This window comes from Chiloscyllium punctatum, chromosome 19, assembly GCF_047496795.1.
Source record: "Chiloscyllium punctatum isolate Juve2018m chromosome 19, sChiPun1.3, whole genome shotgun sequence".
NCBI lineage: Eukaryota > Metazoa > Chordata > Chondrichthyes > Orectolobiformes > Hemiscylliidae > Chiloscyllium > Chiloscyllium punctatum.
In genome coordinates, this window is record NC_092757.1 from 89,711,637 (window position 1) to 89,737,174 (window position 25,538).

The 25,538-nt window shown below is 41.9% G+C and overlaps 1 protein-coding gene across 2 annotated transcripts in view; it reads left to right on the top strand.

Moving 5' to 3' along the window:
* Window positions 1-25,538, top strand: part of med13a (mediator complex subunit 13a) — a 220,407-nt gene that overhangs the window by 111,699 nt on the left and 83,170 nt on the right. For both annotated transcript variants that reach the window (XM_072590029.1, XM_072590030.1), the window contains exons 9-10: window positions 3,528-3,632; window positions 10,961-11,659. In XM_072590029.1, coding sequence (XP_072446130.1) covers window positions 3,528-3,632; window positions 10,961-11,659 — 804 coding nt within the window. The remainder of the gene's footprint in view (window positions 1-3,527; window positions 3,633-10,960; window positions 11,660-25,538) is intronic.

The following is a 25,538-nucleotide window of genomic DNA, read 5'->3' on the forward strand; positions in this document are numbered from 1 at the left end:
AAAGGGAAGTGAAGGCGTCGTGGTTTTGTCACAGGACTATTAATCCAGAGACCAAAGTCATGTGGGGACTAAGGTTCACATCCTGCCATGGCAGATGGTGGAATTTGAATTCAATAAAGTTCTAATGTTAGTTTTTCGGGCAAGAAACACCTAGTTCACTAATGTCCTTTTAAAAAAGGAAGCTACCATCCTGACCTATGCTGGCCTACATGTCACTCTAGACCCATTACAATATGGTTGTTGCATAACTGGCCAGTTAGGTATGGGCAATAAATGGTGGCCTATCCTGTGATATGCTCATCTCATGAATGAATTTCAAAAAACTTCTCCGGTGATGTTGAGAAGGCAGGGCCTTTGTGGTAACCTCAGCTGGAATAGAAAGTGCACCCCTCTGCTGAGGTCCATCCGTATCCCAAATCAATCACCCAGCCAACTGAGCAAACCTCTCCATTTATAGTCTAACCACTGTCAGTACGTAGATACTACCTTTCTCTTCAAATGTAAGCACCTTACAGTTTTCTTGAAGTGATATAATCTGGGTCCCATCTAATCCGCAAACACTATCAAGACTTGCGGTCAGATTGAGAGCATGAATCGCAGATGGTAGAATGCAGGTAGAACAAGTAATCAGAAAACCTATTAGAATGTTGTGTTTTATTGCAAGATGGAATAAATGCAAGAATAGAAGTTATTATTCAATTTTACAGTGCACTGGTGTAACTGTGGCTGGAATATTTTTATTACTGGTTACTGTAGCTTTGGATGTTAATGTGTTAATTTTCCGAGATTAAGACCTGGAATGAGCAGATTCTTATACGAGGAAAGGTTATACAGTGTAGGCCTGTATTCTCTGTAGTCTAGAAGAGTTTGCAGTGACTTGATTGAAGCATACAAGATCCTGAGGTGAATTGATCAGGCAGATGTGGAAAGGCTGTTTCCTTTTATGCAATTGGCCATATAAAACCGATGAGGATATATTATTTCTGAGCGTTGAGCATCTTTGGAATTCCCATCTTCACAAGGTAATGGATATTTTTAAGGCAGAAGTATATGGATTCTTGATTATCAAAGGGATGAAAGATTATTGGGGGTATCCGGGAATGTAGAGTTGAGGTTAAAATCAGATCAGGAGAAAGTGAGGACAGTAAGCGTTGGAGGTCAGAGTCGAGAGTGTGGTGCTGGAAAAGCACAGCAGGTCAGGCTTCATCCGAAGAGCAGGAGAATTGATGTTTCGGGCAAAAGCCTGTTGAAGGTTTTTGCCCGAAACATCGATTCTCCTGCCATTCGGATGCTGCCTGAGCTGCTTTGCTTTTCCAGTGCCCCACATTTGGTTAAAATCAGACCAGCTATGCTCTTACTGAATGGTGGAGCAGGCTTGAAGACCCCAGTGGCCTACGCTTGTTTCTTGTTCATATATTTGTCTCTTTTAGGGTGTAGATTTGATATCCAGACATTTCATTACCTGGCTAGGTAACATCATCAGTGGCGACCTCCAAGTGAAGTGAAGCTGTTGTCTCCTGCTTTCTATTTATATGTTTGTCCTGGATGGGGTTCCTGGGGTTTGTGGTGATGTCATTTCCTGTTTGTTTTCTGAGGGGTTGATAGATGGTATCGAGATCTGTGTGTTTGTTTATGGCGTTGTGGTTGGAGTGCCAGGCCTCTAGGAATTCTCTGGCATGTCTTTGCTTAGCCTGTCCCAGGATAGATGTGTTGTCCCAGTCGAAATGGTGGTTTTTTTTCCTCCGTGTGTAGGGATACGAGGGAGAGAGGGTCATGTCTTTTTGTGGCTAGCTGGTGTTTGTGTATCCTGGTGGCTAACTTTCTTCCTGTTTGTCCTACGTAGTGTTTGTGGCAGTCCTTGCATGGAATTTTGTAGATGACGTTGGTTTTGTCCATGGGATGTACTGGGTCTTTTAAGTTTGTTAGTTTTTGTTTGAGAGTGTTGGGTTTGTGTGCTACTAGAATTCCGAGGGGTCTTAGTAGTCTGGCTGTCGTTTCTGAAACTTCTTTGATGTATGGTAAGGTGGTTAGGGTTTCTGGCTGTGTTTGGTCTGCTTGTCATGGTTTGTTCTTGAGGTATCTGCGGACTGTATTTTTTTTTTTGAGTATCCGTTCTTCTTGAATATGTTTTGTAGGTGGTTCTCCTCTGTTTTCTGGTAGCACATTGACGTGGATAGAGAATTGGCTAATTAGCAGAAAACAGGGAATGGGGATAAGTGGTTTTCAGGTCCGCAGTTGTTTCAATGTATATTAATGACTTGGTAGAAGAAAGCAAGTGTACTATAATCACATTTGCAGATGGCACAAAACTAGGTGGGCAAGTTCCAAAAGGGATACACAGTTTTTAGAGATCTATTAATAGGTAAAATAAGTGTGCAAAATTTTGGCAAATTCAGTTTTACTGTGAGGAAATGTGAAGTTGTTCAGTTTGGAAGGGACATACAGGAACAGTATTATTTAAATAGAAAAGCTGCAGAAATCTCCAACACAAAGGCATTTGGGGGGACTTGTGAATCAGGCATGGAAAACTAGTTCAGCTGGTTATCAGAAAGGCTAATGGGAGTTAGAAGATAAGATGAGAGGGAAGTCTTTTTGCAACAGTACAAGGTGTTGGTGAGATCCCACCTGGAGTACTGTGAGCAATTTTGCTCCCCTTAAGAAAATATATTATTTCATTGGAGGCAGTAAAGAGAACGTTCACTAGGGTGATCTTTATCCTATAGAGGAATTATCTTATGAGCAAAGACTAAATATTGGAGTTTACAAGAATGAGAGGTGATCTCACTGAGACATATTGGATTCTTAAGAGTCTTGACAGAGTAAATGCTGAGGCCATGTTTCCCCTCATTGGAGTGTCTAGGACCAGAGGGCATAGTATCAAAGCAAAGGTGCACCAATTTAAGGCTGAGATGAGGAGGAATTTCTTTTGAGGATTGAATCTTTGGAACTCCTTGCTACAGAGAGCTGTGTGGGAAGTGTCTGTGTATATTTAAGGCAGGGATTGATTTTTGATTGGGAGGAGAATCATGGGTTACAGGGAAAGTGCAAGGAAGTGGATGTAAGGAATATTGGATCAGTCGTGATCCTATTGAATGGTGGAACAGGCTCAAGAGACCTAATGACCTACTCCTGTTCCTATTTCTTTTGGTCTTATGGTCCTCTGGCCATTGGATACTGTGGATTAAGGTACATCATCATTAAGTTTTTATAAATTTCCTTTCTGGTATGGGCTTTTACTGTACACCATTAGAGGCTGACATTGTTACTTTTTTTTGCCACCTGATTATTTTTAAAAGAAGATAGATACTCCGATATTACATTTGTAAAATATCTGACATGTAAAATGTCAACTTCACAACGATGACAAATGTAGAATTCCCAAACTGCTGGTTATCTGTATTCTGACTGTCTGTCTCAACTGCTACTCAGGCTGGTTTGTAAAAACAATGTGATGTTGCTTATTATGGGGTGGTTTTGAACAAAACATCGATCGATATCAAACTTAATTCAAATATGATCAATTCCAGACGGAAGTACTCTAGTGTGAATGGCTGTGAAGATGATTCATCTGGCAAAGAGGCATCTTGGGATTTTATTGAAGCTACGCATAGGGTGAATTGCAACTGTTCAAGGTAGTGTACTTTTATCAGATGTAATTTTTGAATTTTTTGTTTTGTTTGAATGTAATCTATTAGTTGCTACTTAAGGACAAAATTAATTATTAAAGTGAGAACTAAAAGGGCCATGGCAGATGCAATTGTGGACTGGGGTTGCTGATAAATTGAGTTGCAGGTTTATCCACTGCGCATAGCTTTTTCAACCATTGGTCAGTTCTGCTTTCCAGTTCAGAATCTTCCCTAGCTTAAATTAAACTTTTAGTCATAACTTTTGTTATTTAAATATCTTAATTCAGTTTGACAATAGGGTTGAAGGCTGAGTAGGCATGAAATCTGTCATGGCCCCTGAAAGGGATCTGAACTTTGAATTGAAAAAGTTGATCAAGAATATTTTAAGAATAGCAGTCAGCGTTGCTGTTAAATTATGCACTTATTTGAGTGTTTTGAATGTAGTTAAACTGGTCAGTCTCCTGTGCAATTGCTCATGAGCATTTGCTTCTCTTGTGTATATTTTTTCTTTAAAGCTGTCTTGTTTTTCATCATCCCACTGTGTTCTTTTCAATTTCTCTGTGCCATCATTTGTTGCTTTTCTGATTTGATTTTTAAAATTATGTTGTGTCTTTTCTACTTCAAAAAGTAAAACTAGACAACCATTTATCAGTCAGCAAGTACTCGTTTACAGGTATGGGAACTGCTGTAACATGTATGGACAAATGAGTCTCTGGCCTTACAGGCCTTCGGCGATGACAGGGTGAAGGCTTGTATTGAGAAAATGAGATATGCCTGATTTTGTTTTCATGGAAGTTCATTTGTCTTGCAAATTTTTCTTATCTTAGCATCTTATGGTCTATCTGACTCCTCCTGTTTTGAGGCAGTGTGAAGGAAGCATGGGCAAAGCAAAAATTAGAAGGGCAAATAACTATTTCTGACTGAGGATAAGGTCGGATGTTGGGAGATAAAATTGGTTGTGATACACATGTCTCTATTTGTATAAATCTGACGTTTAAGAATGCATGTAACAAATTTTGAGTATGCACATAGCATTAACATCAAATTTTCTCTTAACTTTTTCTCTCCGTGAAGGACAGTCTCCACAAAACTGAAGGCTTTCGTTAATAATGCAATTCTTGTTGGAGTTTAAAGAGAGTTTAAGGGTTACTGCGGATTACATCAGCCATAAATGCTGTTGAATGCAAATCTTATCAGATCGAGTGGATCGGTTGGAGAGACAGATAGAAGCGATGAGGAATTTGCAACAGCAACAGTATGCGATGGATGGCAGGTATAGGCAGGGGGAAAGTCTCCGATATAGTCACATAGATGGGTTAACTCCAGGAAGGGTAAGAGAGGTAGGCAGCTAGTGCAGGAGTCTTTTGTGGATAGACTCATTTCAAACAGGTATGCTGTTTTGGAAAATGTAGGGGGTGATAGATTATCAGGGGAACGTAACACGAACAACCAAGTTTCTGGTGTTCAGACTGGCTCTAATGCAACAGGGGTATGTTGGCTTCCAAGAGATCAATTGTGTTAGGGGATTCTGTAGTCCGAAGTACAAACAGACGTTTCTGTGGCCAGCAGAGAAAAAGCAGAATGGTGTGCTGTTTCCATGGTGCCAGGATCAAGGATGTCTCAGAGAAGGTGCAGAATGTTCTCACGGGGGAGAGGGCCAGCAGGAGGTCATTGTCCGCATTGGAGCCAACGACATTGGAAGGGAAAAGGTTGAGACCTTGAAGGGAGATTACAGAGAGTGAGGCAGAAATTTAAAAAGAAGGTCCTCAAGGGTAGTAATATCTGGATTACTCCCAGTGCTACGAGCTAGTGAGGGCAGGAATAGGAGGATAGAGCAGATGAACGCATGGCTGAGGAGCTGGTGTATGGGAGAAGGATTCACACTTTTGGATCATTGGAATCTCTTTTGGGGTAGAAGTGACCTGTACAAGAAGGATGGATTGCACCTAAATTGGAAGGGGACTAATATACTGGCAGGGAAATTTGTGAGAACTGCTGGGAGGATTTAAACTAGTAAGGTCGGGGGTGGGACCCAGGGAGATAGTGAGGAAAGAGATCGATCTGAGACCGGTCCAGCTGAGAACAGAAGTGAGTTAAACAGTCAGGGCAGGCAGGAGCAAGGTGTAGGACTAATAAATTAAATTGCTTGTATTTCAATACAAGGGGCCTAACATGGAAGGCAGATGAACTCGGCATGGTTAGGAACATGGGACTGGGATATCATAGCAATTACAGAAACATGGCTCAGGGATGGGCAGGACTGGCAGCTTAATGTTCCAGGATACAAATGCTACAGGAAGGATAGAAATGGAGGCAAAAGAGGAGGGAGAGTGGCAATTTTGATAAGGGATAGCATTACAGCTGTGCTGAGGGAGGATATTCCCGGAAATACATCCAGGGAGGTTACGTGGGTGGAACTGAGAACTAAGAAAGAGATGATCACCTTATTGGGATTGTATTATAGACCCCCTAATAGTCAGAGGGAAATTGAGAAACAAACTTGTAAGGAGATCTCAGCTATCTGTAAGAATAATAGGGTAGTTTATGGTAGGGTATTTTAACTTTCCAAACATCGACTGGGACTGCCATAGTGTTAAAGGTTTAGATGGAGAGGAATTTGTTAAGTGTGTACAAGACAAATTTCTGATTTGAGTATGTGGATGCACCTACTAGAGAAGGTGCAAAACTTGACCTACTGTTGGGGAAAAAAGGCAGGGAAGGTAATTGAGGTGTCAGTGGGGGAGCACTTTGGGGCCAGCGACCATAATTCTATTTGTTTTAAAATAGTGATGGAAAAGGATAGACCAGATCTAAAAATTGAAGTTCTAAATTGGAGAAAGGCCAATTTTGACGGTATTAGGCAAGAACTTTCGAAAGCTGATTGGAGGCAGATGTTCGCAGGTAAAGGGGAGGCTGGAAAATGGGAAGCCTTCAGAAATGAGATAACAAGAATCCAGAGAAAGTATATTCCTGTCATGGTGAAAGGGAAGGCTGGTAGTTATATGGAATGCTGGATGACTAAAGAAATTGAGGGTTTGGTTAAGAAAAAGAAGGAAGCATATGTCAGGTATAGACAGGATAGATCGAGTGAATCCTTAGAGTATAAAGAAAGTAGGAGTATACTTAAAAGGGAAATCAGGAGGGCAAAACAGGGACATGATAGCTTTGGCAAATAGAATTAAGGAGAATCCAAAGGGGTTTTAGAAATATATTAAGGACAAAAGGGTAACTAGGGAGAGAATAGGGCCCGTCAAAGATCTGCAAGGCGGCCTTTGTGTGGAGCCACAGAAAATGGGGGAGATACGAAATGAATACTTTGCATCAATATTTACTGTGGGAAAGAATATGGAAGATATAGACTGTAGGGAAATAGATGGTGACATCTTGCAAAATGTCCAGATTACAGAGGAGGAATTGCTGGATGTCTTGAAATGGTTAAAGGTGGATAAGTCCCCAGGACCTGATCAGGTGTACCCGAGAACTCTGTGGGAAGCTAGAGAAGTGATTGCTGGGCCTCTTGCTGAGATATTTGTATCATCGATAGTCACAGGTGAGGTGTGCCGGAAGACTGGAGGTTGGCAAACGTGGTGGCACTGTTTAAGAAGTGTGGTAAAGACAAGCCAGGAAACTATAGCCCGGTGAGCCTGACCTCAGTGGTGGGCAAGTTGTTGGAGGGAATCCTGAGGGACAGGGTGTACATATATTTGGAAAGGCAAGGACTGATTCGGGATAGTCAACATTGCTTTGCATGTGGGAAATCATGTCTCACAAACTTGAGTTGTTTGAAGAAGTAACAAAGAGGATTGATGAGGGTAGAGTAGTGGATGTGATCTATATGGACTTCAGTAATGCGTTCAACAAAGGTTCCCCATGGGAGACTGATTAGCAAATTAGATCTCACGCAATACAGGGAGAACTAGCCATTTGGATACAGAACTGGCTCAAAGGTAGAAGACAGAGGGTGGTGGTGGAGGGTTGTTTTTCAGACTGGAGGCCTGTGACCAGTGGAGTGCCACAAGGATCGGTGCTGGGTCCTCTACCTTTTGTCATTTACATAAATGATTTGGATGCGAGCATAAGAAGTACAATTAGTAAGTTTGCAGATGACACCAAAATTGGAGGTCTAGTGCACATCGAAGAAGATTACCTCAGATTACAAGGATCTTGATCCGATGGGCCAGTGGGCTGAGAAGTGGCAGATGGAGTTTAGTTCAGATAAATGCAAGGTGCTGCATTTTGGGAAAGCAAATCTTAGCAGGACTTCTACACTTAATGGTAAGATCCTAAGGAGTGTTGCTGAACAAAGAGACCTTGGAGTGCAGGTTCATAGCTCCTTGAAAGTGGAGTTGCAGGTAGATAGGATAGTGAAGAAGGCGTTTGGTATGCTTTCCTTTATTGGTCAGAGTATTGAGTACAAGAGTTGGGAGGTCATGTTGCGGCTGTACAGGACATTGGTTCGGCCGCTGTTGGAATATCGCGTTTAATTCTGGTCTCCTTCCTATCGGAAAGATGTTGTGAAACTTGAAAGGGTTCAGAAAAGATTTACAAGGATGTTTCCAGGGTTGGAGGATCTGAGCTACAGGGAGAGGCTGAATAGGCTGGGGCTGTTTTCCCTGGAGCGTCGGAGTTTGAGAGGTGACCTTATGGAGGTTTACAAAATTATGAGGGGCATGGATAGGATAAATAGACAAAGTCTTTTCTCTGGGGTTGGAGAGTCCAGAACTAGAGGGCATAGGTTGAGACCGAAGGGGCAACTTTTTCACGCAGAGGGTGGTACGTGTATGGAATGAGTTGCCAGATGATGTGGTGGAAGCTGGTACAATTGCAATATTTAAGAGGCATTTGGATGGGTATATGAATAGGAAGGGTTTGGAGGGATATGGGCCGGGTGCTGGCAGGTGGGACTAGATTGGGTTGGCATATCTGGTCGGCATGGACAGGTTGGACCGAAGGGTCTGTTTCCATGCTGTACCTCTCTATGACTCTTGTGCATTTTCTCGAAGATCATCTTCGCTCGCAATGTGTGCTACCCAGAACTGAACATAATTGCTAAGCAGTCTTTCACTAACGTTTAGCATAACTTCATTGCTTTTATGTTGCCATCCTTTATTAGTAAAGCTAAGTGTCTCACAAGCATTTTCAACTGCCTTCTAAACCGATCTTGCTATCTGCAAAGATTTGGTTGGGCACCTCCATTAAAGTTGTACCATATAGCTCTGACTGAGTCTTCTAATGATTTGTATGGCATTTAATTACTTCATATTTCTATGTTAAATGTTATCTGCTGTATGTCATTCTATTTTACCAACCTTATGTCCACGGAATCTGAGACTGTCTTCCTGCATCGTTTATTGCATTTGAAATTTGTTTCATTTACAACCTTTCCCATTGAGTTATATTCCTAAATCCAGGATTATGTATTGATATTAAAAAAAAGTGACCCTACTAACAATAACCTACCACTCTGCTGCAAATCAACTGTTTCTTAATATTGTCTGCTTTCTATCCTATAACCAGTTTTCTCTTCCTGCTGCCATGGTCCCCTTGATCCCATAGTCTGTTCAGATTAGACTTTCAGCACGTTAGGGTATTGAGGATGTTTCTTAAATTTGGACAATAGTGATGATCAAAATTTGGCAAATATAAAGAGTTCTCTACACTAAAATTTCCAGTCATTCTTTTTGGTTTCAAGGAGCATTCTGTTATTTCTGTGCATCGGGAAGCATGATTAATTAGTGATGTTTGGTACTAGTTCATATATCTAAATTCTATAATTCTCCTGCATCTTAAGTGATTTGTGTGCTTCTTGAACTGTGTTGCAATATATTAAGTACATTATTTTTATAAAACGTGAGTAATATTTGGCCACCATTATTTGCTGCTCAAAACTTCTAAAATTATTAATAGAAAATGTCATTTGTAGAACTGGAGATTGGGAGAAGCAATACAATAAGAGATTTCAGCATGTCGATGACCATTTTTAAAGGAACTAGGTATTAATGTTGGTCAGTGAAGACCAAAATGAATGGGATTAGGTGTGAAATAGTATGTGATTGGCAGAATTTTGCATGAGTTCATTTATAGGTAGTTGAAATTGGTTATGAAAAGATAGTATAGCTGTGCTGGAGGTGACCAAGCATGGATAAGTTTTTCAGCAACAGGCTGGTGGAATAGCAATGAGGAAAACAAGGTAGCCCTGTAACTAGTGAGCTTTCCTACATTGAGTTTGAGTAACTTGTTGAATCAACATTAGGCAGCCTGGTGTTTCTGATGCCATTTGATCTGAGAGCGTTTGATAACACATGCTCAGGCCTCTGCTTTTACACGTTATGTCAGTGACTTTGAGTGAAGTCATGGTAGCTAAATTTGCATGGTCCCAATATATATAGAAAAATATGTTGGGAGAAAGGTACAGGAAGTTACAGACACATGTAAATGTGGGAAAATGTGAAGTTGTTCACTTTGGCAGGAAGAATGAAAAAGCAGGGAATTACTTAAATGGTGAACGACTGTGGCAGTCTGAGGTGCTTAGGGATTTACGTTCTAGTACATGAGCCACAAAAGGTGAGTTTATAGGTACAGAAAATAATTAAGATGGCTAATGGAATTGAACAGAAGGATATTATGCTTCAGTTATACAGCACATGGGTGAAACCATATTTTGAATACAGTGTGTAGTTTTTGTGTCCTTAAGGAAGGATGTAAATGCACTGGAGGCAGTACAGATGAAGTTTATTAGATTGATACCTAGAATGGCTAGATTGTTTTGAGACAATAGGTTGGATAGGCTGAACTTGTTCCTATTGGAGTTTATAACTGTGAAGGGTGGCTTGAATGTACACTATTTGATCCTGAATGCTCTTGATAAGGTGGATGTGGAAAGAATGTTTCCTTTTTTTTAGGTCCGTCTACATCAAAGAAGCATTGTTTTAAAATTAGAGGTAATCCTTTCAGGACAGAAATGAGAATTTATTTCAGACGGTTGTGAGAATTAGAAACTCTTTGCTTAGGAGATGGAGGTGGTGTCAATGAAAATCTTTACGAGGGTGGTGGATAGATTCTTGTTAAGCAGGGGAAATCAAAGGTTATTGGAGGAGAATATGGAATTTGAAACACAAACAGATCAGCCTTGGTCTTATTAAATGGAGGAGAAAGTTTGAGGAGCTGAATGGTCTGGTATTTCAGTTTCGTTTGTCAAATAGTAATACCTCATTTGGGTTACCTCAAATATTTTGAGTTGCCTTGGATGTGAACTTGTGTACATAGTATTTTTTTTTGAAAGCAAAATCCTTATTTTGAACTTTACTGCTCTAATTTTACCAATACCTTTGCAGGCATAAGAATAAAAGAGGCACTGGTGTCCAAGGACTGTCTCAGACTCCTGGTCCACAGCAGCCAACAGCACTCAAGCACAAAATTAATGACAAGCAAGAAAAAGGGGAAAAGCAACAGAAGCGACCACTAACTCCTTTTCATCACCGTAATTCAGTATGTGAAGATGTTGCAATGGAACCAGATTCAAGTAATCACAGACTTGGAATTAGGCAACAGGACAACAGAAGACGGTATTCAAATACAAGGCCTAATGACCTGGTTAGCTCCACAAAGTCCTCACAGTTACACATCTCAGAGCTACCAAACTCACCGCCACCACCACCCCTCAGCCCTCATCCATGTGAGAGAGATGAGGATGTGGGCGATGCATTTAAAAATGCATTGACACCTCAAAGTCAGCCATTCTGCCAGATGCCTGCACCAGATCCACTACTTCCAGGCAAAGCTGTTGAGGACAGGATGGAGACACTTCCCACCCAGGCTTTCACCTTGGGGTTTTCAGAAGTGATGGAGTCTACAAGCTACAGTAGCAGTGTGTTGCAATTTGAAGATGATGGGCCTGATGTTACATGGAAATATTATCGACTACCCACTTGCATGGAATCTGATTTTGTGCCACCACAGCTGCCGTTGGATAAATACAGAGAAGAGTATGCTGCAGTGAGCAACCAAGAACATGCACTTTCTTCTGTCTCAGAGTAAGTGTGGTGTGAAATATTTGCAACATAATTATTATATCATGAAATACCATTTCTTGTTGCCAAAAGACACACTGTTCTTGATTCGGTTTATGAATAGATGGATGATTGTTTGTAATGTATCCATAGTATTTTTGGATTACTTCAGTTTCACTAGTAAGGAATGTCATATGAAAGTATCCTTGATTGCTCTGTGTCTACAGAAATGGCTGAATTGTACGTCAAGAAAATAATTATTTTGGATCTATTGAATTGCTGATGGAACAGAATTAGAGATTTAATACCTGGACACAGTGTTATTTGAATAGAGCAGCCCACTCCTGTTAGCTTTTAACTAAATGCAGTTTGGAACTTTTGTGTGGAGTGAAAATAAAACTGCCTGACCTTCTGTCTTGCTGTGGGCGTACAAACAGTTGAAAAGCTCACATTTGGTACTGTAGCAGGATTCAATGCGGTGAGACTAAAATAGATTAGTGGAAGTAAAATATGTAGTATGCTGAGCAGTATTATCATCATATTATGGTCTGGCAGGATTCCTGAGACCGAATTAAACTAGGGAATGGGTGGCTGACTTTTCAAATAAATTAATATCTAAACAGTAATATGAAAAACAAATCAACCGAAATATACAAAATAACATTGTGGAATAGCATCAAGCAATGCACCTAGCCACTAATGCTGTGATTTTTTTTCCTTATGCAGTATGTAAGCTGAACTACCCTGAATCTCTTTTGTCTTCCATTTCATTCAACAAATGAGCAAACTACTTCAAAAGAGATGAAAAGCTAAAGATATGGGAAGAAGATAAATGTATCTAATTTAGGAACTACATTTTAATATATCTAATTTAGGAACTACATTTTAAGCATACCATTCAATTTTAAGTGCACAATGTTAAAATGTAGATCGTGGGAGCTTGCTTCTGTGAATGTCTTCAAAGCGGGGAAGAGAAAATGGTTCAAAGTAATATGTGAAGCTATTGGGAAGGTGAGGCACTGAGTTATGTAGCTGAACTGTCAAAACCACTGCGCAAATGTAAGTGATTCCTTACAAAAACTAATTCAACAAGAGCATGAACAGTGCTTTGGTTATTTCAAAAAGGTTTTGTTTAGGCATGTAATCCCTTAAACCACAAGAAATTACCATGTTTAAGACCTACACAATAGGTTCTCCTGTCTGAAGGATGCTGAGAATTATTGAAGCCAAATATTTAAAATTTGGGTATTGATGGGAAAGTGTACTTTGAAAATTTTCATTTTGCACTCATGAGCACAGAAGGGCAAGGATACCAAATCTTGAGAAAAACAGTTTATATTGTGTGAGACGTTGCTGATTGGTTGGCAAATGAATTCTGGTAGATGCATTTCCTTGGAGAATGCTCTAGGAGCAGTTAACTGCCAACCTTTTTGTTTGTGGTTACTATGAAGGACACTCTTTCTCAACCTGTCCCCACACCTGAGGAATGGTGACCTTCAGGTTAAACCATAACCAGTTATGTGTCTTTCTCTAATGAGCATGCAACTCAGTGGTCTGCTGGAACTGTGTTGACTTTACCTTTTCATTTAAATTTAAACCAAAGGCAAATTGACTCTGATAAGGGAGTCCACCAGAGTTTTGTTTAGCTGAAAAGGCATAATGTATGGGCATGTTTTTCAGATTTGTAAAGGACAGGGTCCTGTGTGTGAGTACACTTAACATTTAACAAACATAAGTGAGCCACATCGCAAGCCCAACTGATGGTCTTAAATTGGTTATTTATATTTTTCTCAATCCTCAACCAGACTACTTAATGTATTTTATAATGGGGTTGAGTCCTTGTCATTAGTTAGTTTGAAAATTCTGGGGAAATATTGAAATTACAGAAACATGGCACTATGTCATTGTGCTTCTTGTGATTTCTGTGACTAGGAATTTGTGATGCACAGATGAATGGACAGGTCCTTTCTTTTAGTTTACTTTGAAGTGAATTGGATGAATTAAAATAAAAATGGTGATTTGGAAGTCTCTTATTATCTTCTGTCTTTTTCTCTCAAATTGTTTTCATTCAAGTTTAACTGTTGTGAAACTCCACCTGGACCTATTTTATGGTTGCTTGGAAACTCCTGTTCTAGAACTAAATGACAAAAAGTAAATAACTCTCTGCCTGTATTAGCTCTGATCTTTTCCAGGAATAATGTCTAAATTTGCCAATGAAGCCAAATTGTGTTTTATTTTGGAGGGAGGAGTGGGCAGGAATTGTTGCAAAGATCATTATTGGGATGACTGCAGCATACAACAGGTGGGCATTAATAAACTTGCAGAATCAGAAATAAAAATTGATAAATGAAGTCCAGCACTGGTAATTGAGGTAGTACATTTTGGAATGACTGGTAGGGTGCCACTTTTACTTTGAGTGCAAAGTTTGGTGGGGTAGGGTGTGAATACATCAATCACTTAAAGCTGTATCTTTGCTAAGTTTTATTTCTAGATGGATAGGATGGAAAAATAGGAATGTCGTGCCAAACCTGTGTTGAATGTAGGTTAGATCACACAGCCTGCTGTGTGCAGTTTTGATTGCCAAATTTTAAAAAAAAGGTGTAAAGTCATTAGATGTCTCCACCATGCAAAGCTCTTTGGCCCATTGAGTTTGCACCGGTCAAAAATGAGCATCTCGCTGTTCGAATCTCATTTTCCAGCATGTGTCCTATTGTTTTTATTGCCTTTTCAAGAAAAGTACTTCTAAATACCTGTTAAATGTTATGAGGGTTTCTGCCTTTATTACCGCTCAGGCAGTGAGTTCCAGATTTGCACCACCAGAGAAGAAGCACAAGGATGAAGAAGGTTCACAGGACTTGAAATGTTAACTCAACTTGTATGCAGAGAGAAACAGAGCAGTTATGCAGGACGTTGATGAGGCCACACTTGGAGTAATGTGCTCCGTTTTGGTCACCTTGTTCTAGGAAAAATGTTACTAAACTGGAAAGAGTGCAGAAGAAATTTACAAGGATGTTGTCTAACTCAGTGGTCTGAGTTATAGGGAGAGGTTGGACAAGATAGAACCTTTTTCTTTAGAGCTTGGGAGACTGAGTGGGACCTTTTTATAGAGGTGTATAAGCTCGCTAGAGACATGGATAGGGTGAATGCACTGTGTCTTTTCCACAGGGTTGGGGGTGTCAGTTTAAGATTAGAGGGGAAAGGATTAAAGGGAATCTAAGGTGTAACATTTTTTACCCAGAGGGTAGTACACATGTGGAATGTGTTGCCAGCTAAAATGGTTGAGGTGGGTACATTAACAGCATTTAAAAGACATTTGGACAAATACATGGATAGTAAAGGATTAGAAGGATATGGGTCAAGTGCAGGGAAATGGGTGAGCATGGAATGGACAGTTTGGGCCAAAGAAACTATCTCCGTGCTGTAAGACTCAATGACTTTATTTGCTTTTGTCAGTCGTGGCATGGATTATAAGAGCAGGGAGGTCATGTTGGAGCTGTACAGAAATTTGGTTAGGCCACAGCTGAAGTACTGTGCACAGTTCTGGTCACCAGACCATAGAAAATGTGTCATATCTATGCTGGCCCTCTGAAGGAGCAATTCCCAGTGCCACTGCCCTGCCTTTTCCCCATAGCTCTGCAATTTTACTTCTGTTTTTTATTGGATATAGATGCTCCTAACTGGACCAGTACTTAATGACCAGCGTTAGATGCCCTTGAGAAGGTTAGTTGCCTTTTTAAACCACAGCAGTCTGTGGTGTAGATAGATAATGATCTAATTCCTATTTAATAGCCTTAACAAACTTGCCTTCACCATACACTCAAGCAGTGGATTCCAGAGGGGTTTCTCCATGGCTCCATTGTATACTTCTGCTAATTTCCTTAAATCTGTGCTGCTTGTAGTCCTGTACAGTCCTACCCACCTAGATTAGGTGGATTGGCCATGATAAATTGCCCATAATGTCCCAGGGTGTGCAGGCAAGGTCGCTTAGCCATAGAGAATGCTGGGTTACAGGGATAAAGTAGGGAGATGGATCTGGGTGTGATGCTCTTCCAGAGGCGGTGTGGACTCAATGGGCCGAATGGCCTGCTTCCATGCTGTAATGATTCTACAGCCCTGACTGATGAAGGCCAGTGCGTCAAAAGCCTCCCTCACTGTCCTGTCTACCTGTGACCTTGCTTTTAGAGAATAGTGAATCTGAACTCCAAGTCACTCTGTTCCACTACACTCCTTAAGGCCCTACTATTCACCATGAAACACCTACCTTGATTTGGTTTTCCGAAATGCAAGACCTCGCACTTAACTGTATTAAACTCCATTTGCCATTTCTTGGCCCACTTCCCCAGCTGATCGAGGTCCAGCTGCAATTTCTGATAACCTTTCTCACTGTCCACGATACTGCCTATTTAATCATGCCTTGTACATTGATATAGATAACAATCAGCAATGGGCCCAGCACTGACCCCTGAGGTGCTCCACTAGTCACAGGCCTCCAGTTTGACATGCATCCTTTCACTATTAGCCTCTGCTTCCTACCATCAAGCCAAGTTTGTATCTAATTTGCCAGCTCGCCCTGGATTCCATGCGATCTAACCTTCCAGAGCAGCCTATCGTGTGAAACTTTATCAAAGGTCTTACTGAAATTCATAAAGATTACTGCTGTGCCCTCATTAACCTTCCTGATTACTTCATCAATGAACTGCACCAAATTTGAGGCATGATCTCCCACTCTCAAAGCCATGCTGACTACTAATCATGCACGTATATCTTATTCCTCAGAATCTTCTCAAGTAACTTGCCCATCGCACGTGTTAAACCCACTGGTCTAGAGTTGCCAGGCTTTTTTTTTTTTTTTTGCAGCTCTTTTATGAATAATGGCATAACTTTTGCTATCCTCCAGTCTTCCAGGACCTCACCCGTGGCTAGTGATGCAAAAATATCAGCCAGGGCCCCTGAATTTCTTCTGTAGTCTATTGCAGTGTTCTTGGGTATATCTAGTCAGGCGATTTGTCCAACTTAATACATTTGTTATACATCCAGCACCACCTCTACTGTGATATGAACTGCGCCCAAGGTATCACCACTAATTTCCCCAGGTTCCAATTCTTCATGTCTTTCTCCATGGTGAACACAGAGGAGAAATAATCATCGAGAACCGTGCCCATCTCCTGTAGTTCTACACGTGCATGCCCACTTTGGACCTTGAGAGGCCCTATTCTCTCTCTAGTTATTCTTTTTCCTTTTAAAGTACCTCCCTGGACCTGCCCTAATTCTCTCAGCCATGGCTATATCGTGCCTCCTTTTCACCTTGCTGATTTCCTCCTTCAGTAAACTCCTGTATTCCCTGTATACCTCCAGGAATTCCCTTGGTCCCAGCTGCCTGTACCTAAGCCAAGTCTCCTTTTTTCTGGTCACAGCCTCAATATCTCTTGTCATCCAGGGTTCCTTATTCCTGCCAACCTTGCTCTTCATCCTCACAGGAAAATATAGGCCTTGACCTGTAGCTGTCTGACTTTTAAAGGCCTCCCACTTGCCAGAGGTCCCTTTGCCTGCAAACAATCTGCTCCAATCAATCCCTGCGAGCTCCTGTCTAATTCCATCAAAATTTGCCTTGTCTCAATTTAGATCTTGAGCTGTGGGCACGTTTTGTCCTTCTCCATAACTATTTTAAAATTAATAGGACTATAGTCACTGGTCCCAAAGTGCTCCCTCATTGTCACCTCTGTCCCTGGTCCTGTACTATTTCCCAAGAATAGGTCGAGTTTTGTCCTTCCCGAATAAGATCCTCAGTATATTGCTCGAGGAAACTTACCTGAATGCACTTAACAAATTCCACACCATCTAAGACCTTAATGCTGTGGCAGTCCCAGTATACATTAGGAAAATTAAAAGCCCCTACTGTGACAGCCCTATTGCTGCTACAAGTCTCTCCAATCTCCCTGCATATTTGCTCCTTTAATTCCCATTGAACTATTTGGAGGCCTATAGTACCTCCCCAATAATGTCAATATCCCCTTCTTATTTCTTAGCTCCACCCACAAAGCCTCACTCTGCGATCCTTCAGTTATTTCATTTCTGACTATTGCTATGATACTCGCTTTAATCAAGAATGCAATTACCCCCCTGCCCCCCAATACCACCTCTGTCCCATCTAAACCACCTGTATTCTGGCACATTAAGCTCCCAGTCTTGTCCTTCCCTTAGCTATGTTTCAAAATAGCTATAATATCCCAGTCCCATGTTTCTATTCATGCTGAGTTCATTGGCCTTACCTGTCAGCCCTCTTGCATTGAAATAAATAAAATTTAATCCAACAGGCATTCCTTTGCTCCCTGTCATGTTCCAGCCTGACCTGTCTCTTCAACTTAGTATTTCTGATTATTATATTTCTCTGCTATTGACAATCCCAACCCCCCACCCCCCCCCCCCCCCCCCCCCCCCCCCCCCACCCCACCCCTAAATATCTGGTTTAAGCCCTCCCCTGCAGCACCAGCAAAACTAGCCGCCAAGCTATTGGTCCCCCTCCAGTTCAGGTGCATCCGTCTCTCTTGAACGGGTCATCTCTGCACCAGAAAAGATCCCAATGATCTTAAAAAATCCAAATCCCTGCTCCTGCACCATTCCTTAGCCACACATTCATCTGCAATTTCCTCCTGTTCTTACCCTCACTAGTGTGTGGCACTGGAAGTAATCTGGAGATTATCATCAGTGGGGTCCTGGTTATTAACTTAGCTCTTTATAATCACTGTGCAGGACCTCATCCTTATTTCTGCCAATGTCATTTGTGCCAACATGCACAATGAGTCCTGGCTGCTCACCCTCCCCCTTGAGAATGTTCTGCAGCTGCTCGGAGACATCCTGGCACCTGGGAGGCAACACACCATCCTGGATTTCAGTTTGTGGCCACAGAATCTCTTACCTGATCCCCTAACTATCGCCTCTCTTTACCTTTACCCTTTCCTGCTGTGTCCCAGAGCCAGTTGTGGTGCCACCAACCTGGCTCCTGCTGCTTTCCCCTGAAAGGTAGTCATCTCCCCCACCTCCGACAGTATACTTGTTTTTGAGAGGAATGGCCACAGGGGATTCCTGCACTTTCTGCCTTCTCCCTTTGCTTTTTTTGGTGATCACCCAGCTACTCTCTGCCTGCACCTTAGGTGTGACCACCTCACTAAAACTCTGATCTGTAAAGTGCTCAGTATTGCGGATGTTCCTGAGTGCATCAAGCTCCAGCTCCCTCACATGGTCTCCGAGGAGTTGCAGCTGGATGCACTTCCCCCACGTGTAGTCTTCAGGGATGATGGCAGTCTCCCTGAGCTCCCACATCCTGCAAGAGGAACTTGTGGTTGCCCTAGCTGTCATCTTAACTGCTGTAAAACTAAAATGGAAAGTTTTAAAAATGTTCCCTATGACGTCTTCTTAACTAGTCTATTAACCTGCTCTGCTGCCTTCATGGACCCTAAGCTGTCTCTCTGAGCTGTCCTGCCATTTACTGAGTACTCCTTCGTTACTGTCACGACACTGGGTTAAACCATCCCCCCCCAGCTAACTTAAACCTGTAACATAGAAATGATTTAAACCATGCTGTAGTCTGTGACAATTCAAGAGGCCAAGAACTCTGATGTTACTGTTTAAAATGAAAATTAACAACATTATTTCTTTTAAAGTCTAACAGAGAAATCCTGATCAAGATTTACAAAAGACATTCAAATTTCAAAGCAAAATTGCAGTGGTTTGGCATCATTCTGTAATGTTTAGTTTGGCAGTTCAGAAGATGAGAAATTTGTGCCAAAAGGAAACAAACATGGCTGTCTCAGGATGATGTGTTTGCTGATTGCCAGTCTTCAAACAGATCCTGATGATGAAGCAGGTTTGTAAGAGTAGAAGCAAAGTACTGCAGGTGCTAGAAATCTGAAACAAGCACAGAGAGACTGAGGAAGTGTCATATCAAACTCAGTTAACTCTTCTTTCTCCCTATAAGAATAGGATTGGACTGCATAGCTGTGTGTACTATAGACTTGGAAGGGGTGGAAAACTGAGATAATGGAGAAGAGGCGATCTGGTTTTGAGAATACGATTGCACGTGGTCCCAAATTTATTTGCGAAGAAATGTGGGTGCCCATGTGGCATATGCATTTTTTCAAAATCAACAATTTAAAGTGAAAGTTACCTTATTGATTGCATTATCCCTTCCCTTCCCTGTTGATGTTTGCATTATGTTAATTTACCCTGTTTTGTTGCAGTAAAAGTTTGAAAAAGTTCACTCTTGTCAAACGGCTTGCTGAATGTTAGTTCTCAGAGTTTCTGCTCATTTTAGCGTTATCAGTCTTTCTGGGGGTCGTACCAATGAGATGCCTCAATAACTGAAGTTAATGTTGAGTAACTCACACAAAAGAAGATAGTTGCCTGATTTAAAAACTGATTCAAATTTTATTGGTGGACACACAAACAAAAATTAATCAAAACTTCCATGACACACAACAATTCTTGAGAAGAAGGAAACTTGATCTGCTGGAGAAACTGAGGTTTTGTAGCTACTGTGATGAGAAATAGTTAATTTTTTAAGGCTTCAGAACTGAGGAGAAATCTTTCCAGACTCAAAACTAGCAATGTTGAAAATGGAGGTGGATAGTCATAGAGATGTACAGCACGGAAACTGACACTTCACTCCAACTCCTCCATGCTGACCAGATATCCTGAATTAATTTAGTCCCATTTGCCAGCATCCCTCTAAACCCTTCCACTTCATGTATCCATCCAATTGCTTTTTAAATGTTGTAATTGTACTCGTCTCCACCACTTCCTCTGGTTGCTCATTCTGTACATGCACCACCCTCTGTGTAGAAAAAGTTGCCCCTGAGGTCCCTTTAAAATAATTCTCCTCTCACCTTAAACCTATGTCCTCTGGACTCTCCCTACCCAGGGGAAAGACCTTGTCTATTTATCCTATCCATGCCTCTCATGATTTTCTAAACTTCTGTAAGGTCGCCCCTCAGCCTCTGATGCTTCACCAAATGCAGCCCCAGCTTATTTAGCTTCTCTCAATAGCTTAAATCCTCCAACCTTGGCAACATCCTTGTAAAGCTTTGCTGAACCCTTTCATGTTTTATAGCATCCTTCCTATAGGATGGAGACCAGAATTGTATATAATATTCCAAAATGGTAACGAAAATGAAACAATCTGCATTTATCATCATTACTGCACTGAAACTGATTACTATAAGAGCTGGCCTTGTACAGAATAACACAGAAATCTAGAAGTTATGTGAAGGATTTTGCACTTCTGAAGAAGGTATCCCATACTTCAAACAATGGGAAATGAATCGAATTGACAAGATATATTACCTTTACACTGTTAAACTATTGAATGAAAGCATGGTTTTGGTGCTGAAGGTCACCATTTAGCCAGATAAAGCAAAACCATTAGAGGAACATTGGGCTTGCACTACCATTCAGTCATGGCTGGTAAGTTTCTCAACTCCATTCTCCTGCCTTCTCCCTGTAACCCTTGATCCCCATACCAGTCAAGAACCTATCTATCTCAGTCTTAAATGCGGTCAGTGACATTGCTGCACAGGGTTGTGGAGGGCATGAGATTTACAGATTAACTACCCTCTGGCTGAAGAAATTCTTCTAGGAGAAAGTGAGGGCTGCAGATTTTGGAGATCAGAGCCAGTGTGTGGTGCTGGAAAACGACAACTGGTCAGGTAGCATCTGAGGAGCAGGAGAGTTGACGTTTTAGGCATAAGGGGGATATGCGCAGTAAGTACTTCACACAGAGGGTGGCGGGCGTTTGGAACGCATTGCCAGCAGAGGAGGTAGAGGCAGGTACGGTAGATTCATTTAAGATGTGTCTGGACAGATGCATGAGTAGGTGGGGAGCAGACGGATACAGATGCTTAGGAATTGACTGACAGGTTAGACAGTACATTTTGATCGGCTCAAGCTTGGAGGGCTGAAGGGCCTGTTCCTGGATTGTAAAATTTCTTTATTCATCAGGAATGAGGCTTGTGGGCCAAGGGGGCTGAGAGATAAATGGGAGGGGAGTGGGTCTGGGTGTAAAGATAGCTGGGAATGTGATAGGTAGATGAAGGTGGAGATAATGGTGATAGGTTGGAGAGGAGTGTGAAGTGGATAGGTAGGAAGGAAGATGGACAGGTAGGACTGCTCAAGAGGGCGGTGCTGAGTTGGGAGATTGGTACTGGGATAAGGTGAGGGGAGGGGAAACAGGGAAACTGGTGAAATCCACATTGATCCTGTGCGGATGAAGTGTCCTCAAGATGGAAGATGTGGCGTCCTTCCTCCAAGCGTCAGGTGGTGAGGGTTTGGCGATGGAGGGGGCCCATGATCTCCATGTCCTTGGCAGAATGGGAGGGAGAAGTTAGTGTTCAGTTTTAGAGCCGTGGGGTTGATTGGTGCAGGTGTCCCATAGATGTTTTCTGAAATGATCCAACCACGACAACCAACCCCACTGTCCTGCAGCTGAACACTTTAACTCCCCTTCCCACTCTGACCTATCGTTTTCACCCCCACCTTCATCTACCTATTGCATTCTCCCCAGCCTCAGCCTTATCTCTCAGCACCCTTGAACTTGCGCCTGAAGTGTTGACTCTCCTCCTCAGATGCTGCCTGGCCAGCTGCGCTTTTCCAGCACCACACTCTTTGACACAGAAGAACTTCTTCCCTCATGTCAGTTTTAAGGGTCTTCCCTTTACTCTGAAGCTATGCTCTGGCATTCTAGTCTCTTTTAATAGTGGAGCTATCTCCTCCAGGTCCAGACTATCCCTCATGCTTCTAATCTCCAAGTACAAATCCAGAGTCCTCAACTGTTCCTCACATAACAAGACCTTTCATCCCTGGATCATTCTTGTAAACCTGTTCTGGACCCCCTTCAATACCAGCACATCCATCGTTAGATATATGGCTCAAAATTGCTCTCAGTATTCCAAATGTAGTCTGACCAGAGCCCTATACAGCCTCAGCAATACATTTCTGGTTTTATATTCTAACCCTCTTGAAATTAATGTTAATGTTGCAATTGCCTTCCTAACTGCCAACTATGCTTCTATATTAGCATTAATGAATCCTGAACTAAGACTTCCAAGTCCCTTTGTTCTTCAGAAGCCTTGCCCCATTTAGAAGATAATCTATGCTTCTATTCATCCTAACAAAGTGCATAACATGTCACTTTCGCACATTGTATTCCATCCATGTTTCCTGCTGTTCTAGCTTGTCCAACCCCTTCGGCAGCCTCCCCACCACCACAACGCTACCTGCCGCTCCACCTATGGGCGGCATGGTGCTCCGTGATTAGCACTGCTGCCTCAGTGCCAGGGACCCGGGTTCGATTCCTGCCTCCGGCAACTCTGCGTGGAGTTTGCACAATCTCTGCGTGTCTGCTTGAGTTTCCTCTGGGTGCTCTGGTTTCCTGCCACAATCCAAAGATGCACAGATCAGGTGAATTAGCCATGCTAAATTGCTCATAATATCAGGTGCATTAGTCAGGGGTAAATGTAGGGGAATGGGTCTGGCTGGGTTATTCTTCAGAGGGTCAGTGTGGACTTGTTGGGCTGATGGCCTCTTTCCATACTGTAGGGAATCTACCTTTTGTGTCATCCGAAAACTTAGGAAAAATGCCTTCGATTCCTTTGTTTAGATTGTTAACGTGTTACCTGATTGTGCTGGTCCCAACACGGACCCTTGCACAACTTCACTATAGTCATTAGTTGCCTTCGTGAAAAAGACCCCTTTTATTCCTGCTGTCTGCTTTCTGCCAGTCAGCCAATCCTCTCTCCGTGTCAGTACTTTATCCCTAAGAGCTAATGGCCTCTTTTTAGTGAAACATCTTTTGGAAATCCAAATTCATCATGTCCACTGGCTCTCCATTGTTTGTTCAGAGTTTTTTACAGACTTGTCAGGCATGACAATCCCTTGACTCAGCCCCATTTTGCGATGTACTTTCAAGTACTCTGCAATCTCATCTTTCATAATAGACTCTAAAATCTTACTAGCAACCAAGTCTAACAGCCTATAGTTTCCTGTCTCCTGCCTCCTTCCTTTCTTAAACAGGGGTGTTCATTAGCCATTTTCCAGTCCTCTGGGACCCTTCCTGACTCCAGTGATTTCTGAAAGGTGACTCTGGTAGTGACCATCTTCAGAATGCTATAGATGTAATCCATCTGATCTGGCTGATTTATCCACTTTCAGACCTTTCAAGTTCCCCAGCACCTTCTCCTTCGTGATGGCCATTCACTCTCCTCTGCCCCCGATTTTCTTGAAGTTCTGGTATGCTGCTGGTGTCTTTCACCATGAAAACTGAGGCAAAGTACCTCTTCAGTTCCTCCACTGTTTTTGTTCCCCATTACTACTTGTACAGCTTCATTTACCAGTGCTCCAACGTGCATTCTTGCCTCTCTGGAATTTAAAAAAAAAAATTCTTGCAATCTTCCTTTTATATTACTAGCTAGCTTACACTCAATTCACTTTCTCCCCCATATTGCATACTTAGTTATCCATTGCTGGTTGTCAAAGGCTTTTCATGCTCTGGCTTCCCTCTAATCTTCACCACAATGTATGCTTTTGCTTTTATGTTGTCCCTGACTTTGCTTGTCAGCTATGATTACCAAGTCCTCCCCTTAGTGTGTATTCTTCCTCCATGGGATGAATTTCTGGTGCCTCCCAAATTATCCCAGGAACTCCTGCCATTGCTGCTGCAATGTTTTCCGCTGTTGGACTTTGATTTAATTTCATTTCTTAAAGATAAGGCAACCCTGCCTCCTCTACACATCTGTCTGTCCTTTCGATAAGATGTGTATCCTTGGGCATTTTAATTCCATGCCTTGATCCCATTTGCAGCCATGTCTTTGTGATACCCACAACATTATTATCTGCCAGTTTCAGCCTGTGCAACAAGTTCATCTACTGTGATTCATGTACCATGTGCATTTAAGTACAACACCCTCAGTCCTGTGTTGACTGCCCCCCCCCCTTCTCTTGTATCCTGTCCATACAATCTATCCTATTACTTGTTCTGGAAGCTTTAATAATTTTTGTATCCAATGCCTTCAGCTGAAGACTCTCATCTGTAATGATGAGGATGTAAGACATAAGTTGAAATGGATTGTCCTGTCGACACTTCAGGCTGAAGATGGTTGCAAATATTTTAGCTTTGTTTATGCATTATGTGCTGGACTCTGCTCTCACTGAGAATTAAAATATTCGTTGAGTCTTCCTCCTGTTCATTGTTTCAACGTTCACCGCCGTTAACCCCACGTTCAATGTTGAATCATGCATGACCCTCTGTCTTGCTGGAACTGTTGGACTGAGAGAAATACTGGGTGTGAGCTTATAGCTTTTATACAGCTGAGCAGAATACAGTTCTGCTCTGCTGACTCGCAATGTCTCATGGTTGTTTGGTTTTATGCTACTAGGTCAGTTTAAAGCATTTGGCATAACAGAGCAAAAGTAGAACATCCTGTCCCTTGAGTTTGCTCCACCCATTCGATAAGATCATGGCTGATCTATTTGTGTTTTGAATTCCATGTTCTTATTTACACCTGATAACCCTTGATTTCCTGTGCCTGTCAAGAATGTATTTACATCTTCCCTAAAAATATTCAATGCCACCACCACCTCACTGCCTTCTGAGGCAGAGTCCCAAGTTGCACAACCAAGTGTGAGAAACCAATTCTCATGTTCAGATGGTCATATGTAATAGTGATCACGGAACTACATCTGATTCACTAATGTTCTTATGGGGGAAAGAGAACTGCCAAATTACCTAAAGTACTCAAAGTTTGTGAGAAGATTTGTAGCTCGGGTGCTCGTTGTTGTGGTTCTGTTCACCGAGCTGGGAATTTGTGTTGCAGACGTTTCGTCCCCTGTCTTGGTGACATCCTCAGTGCTTGGG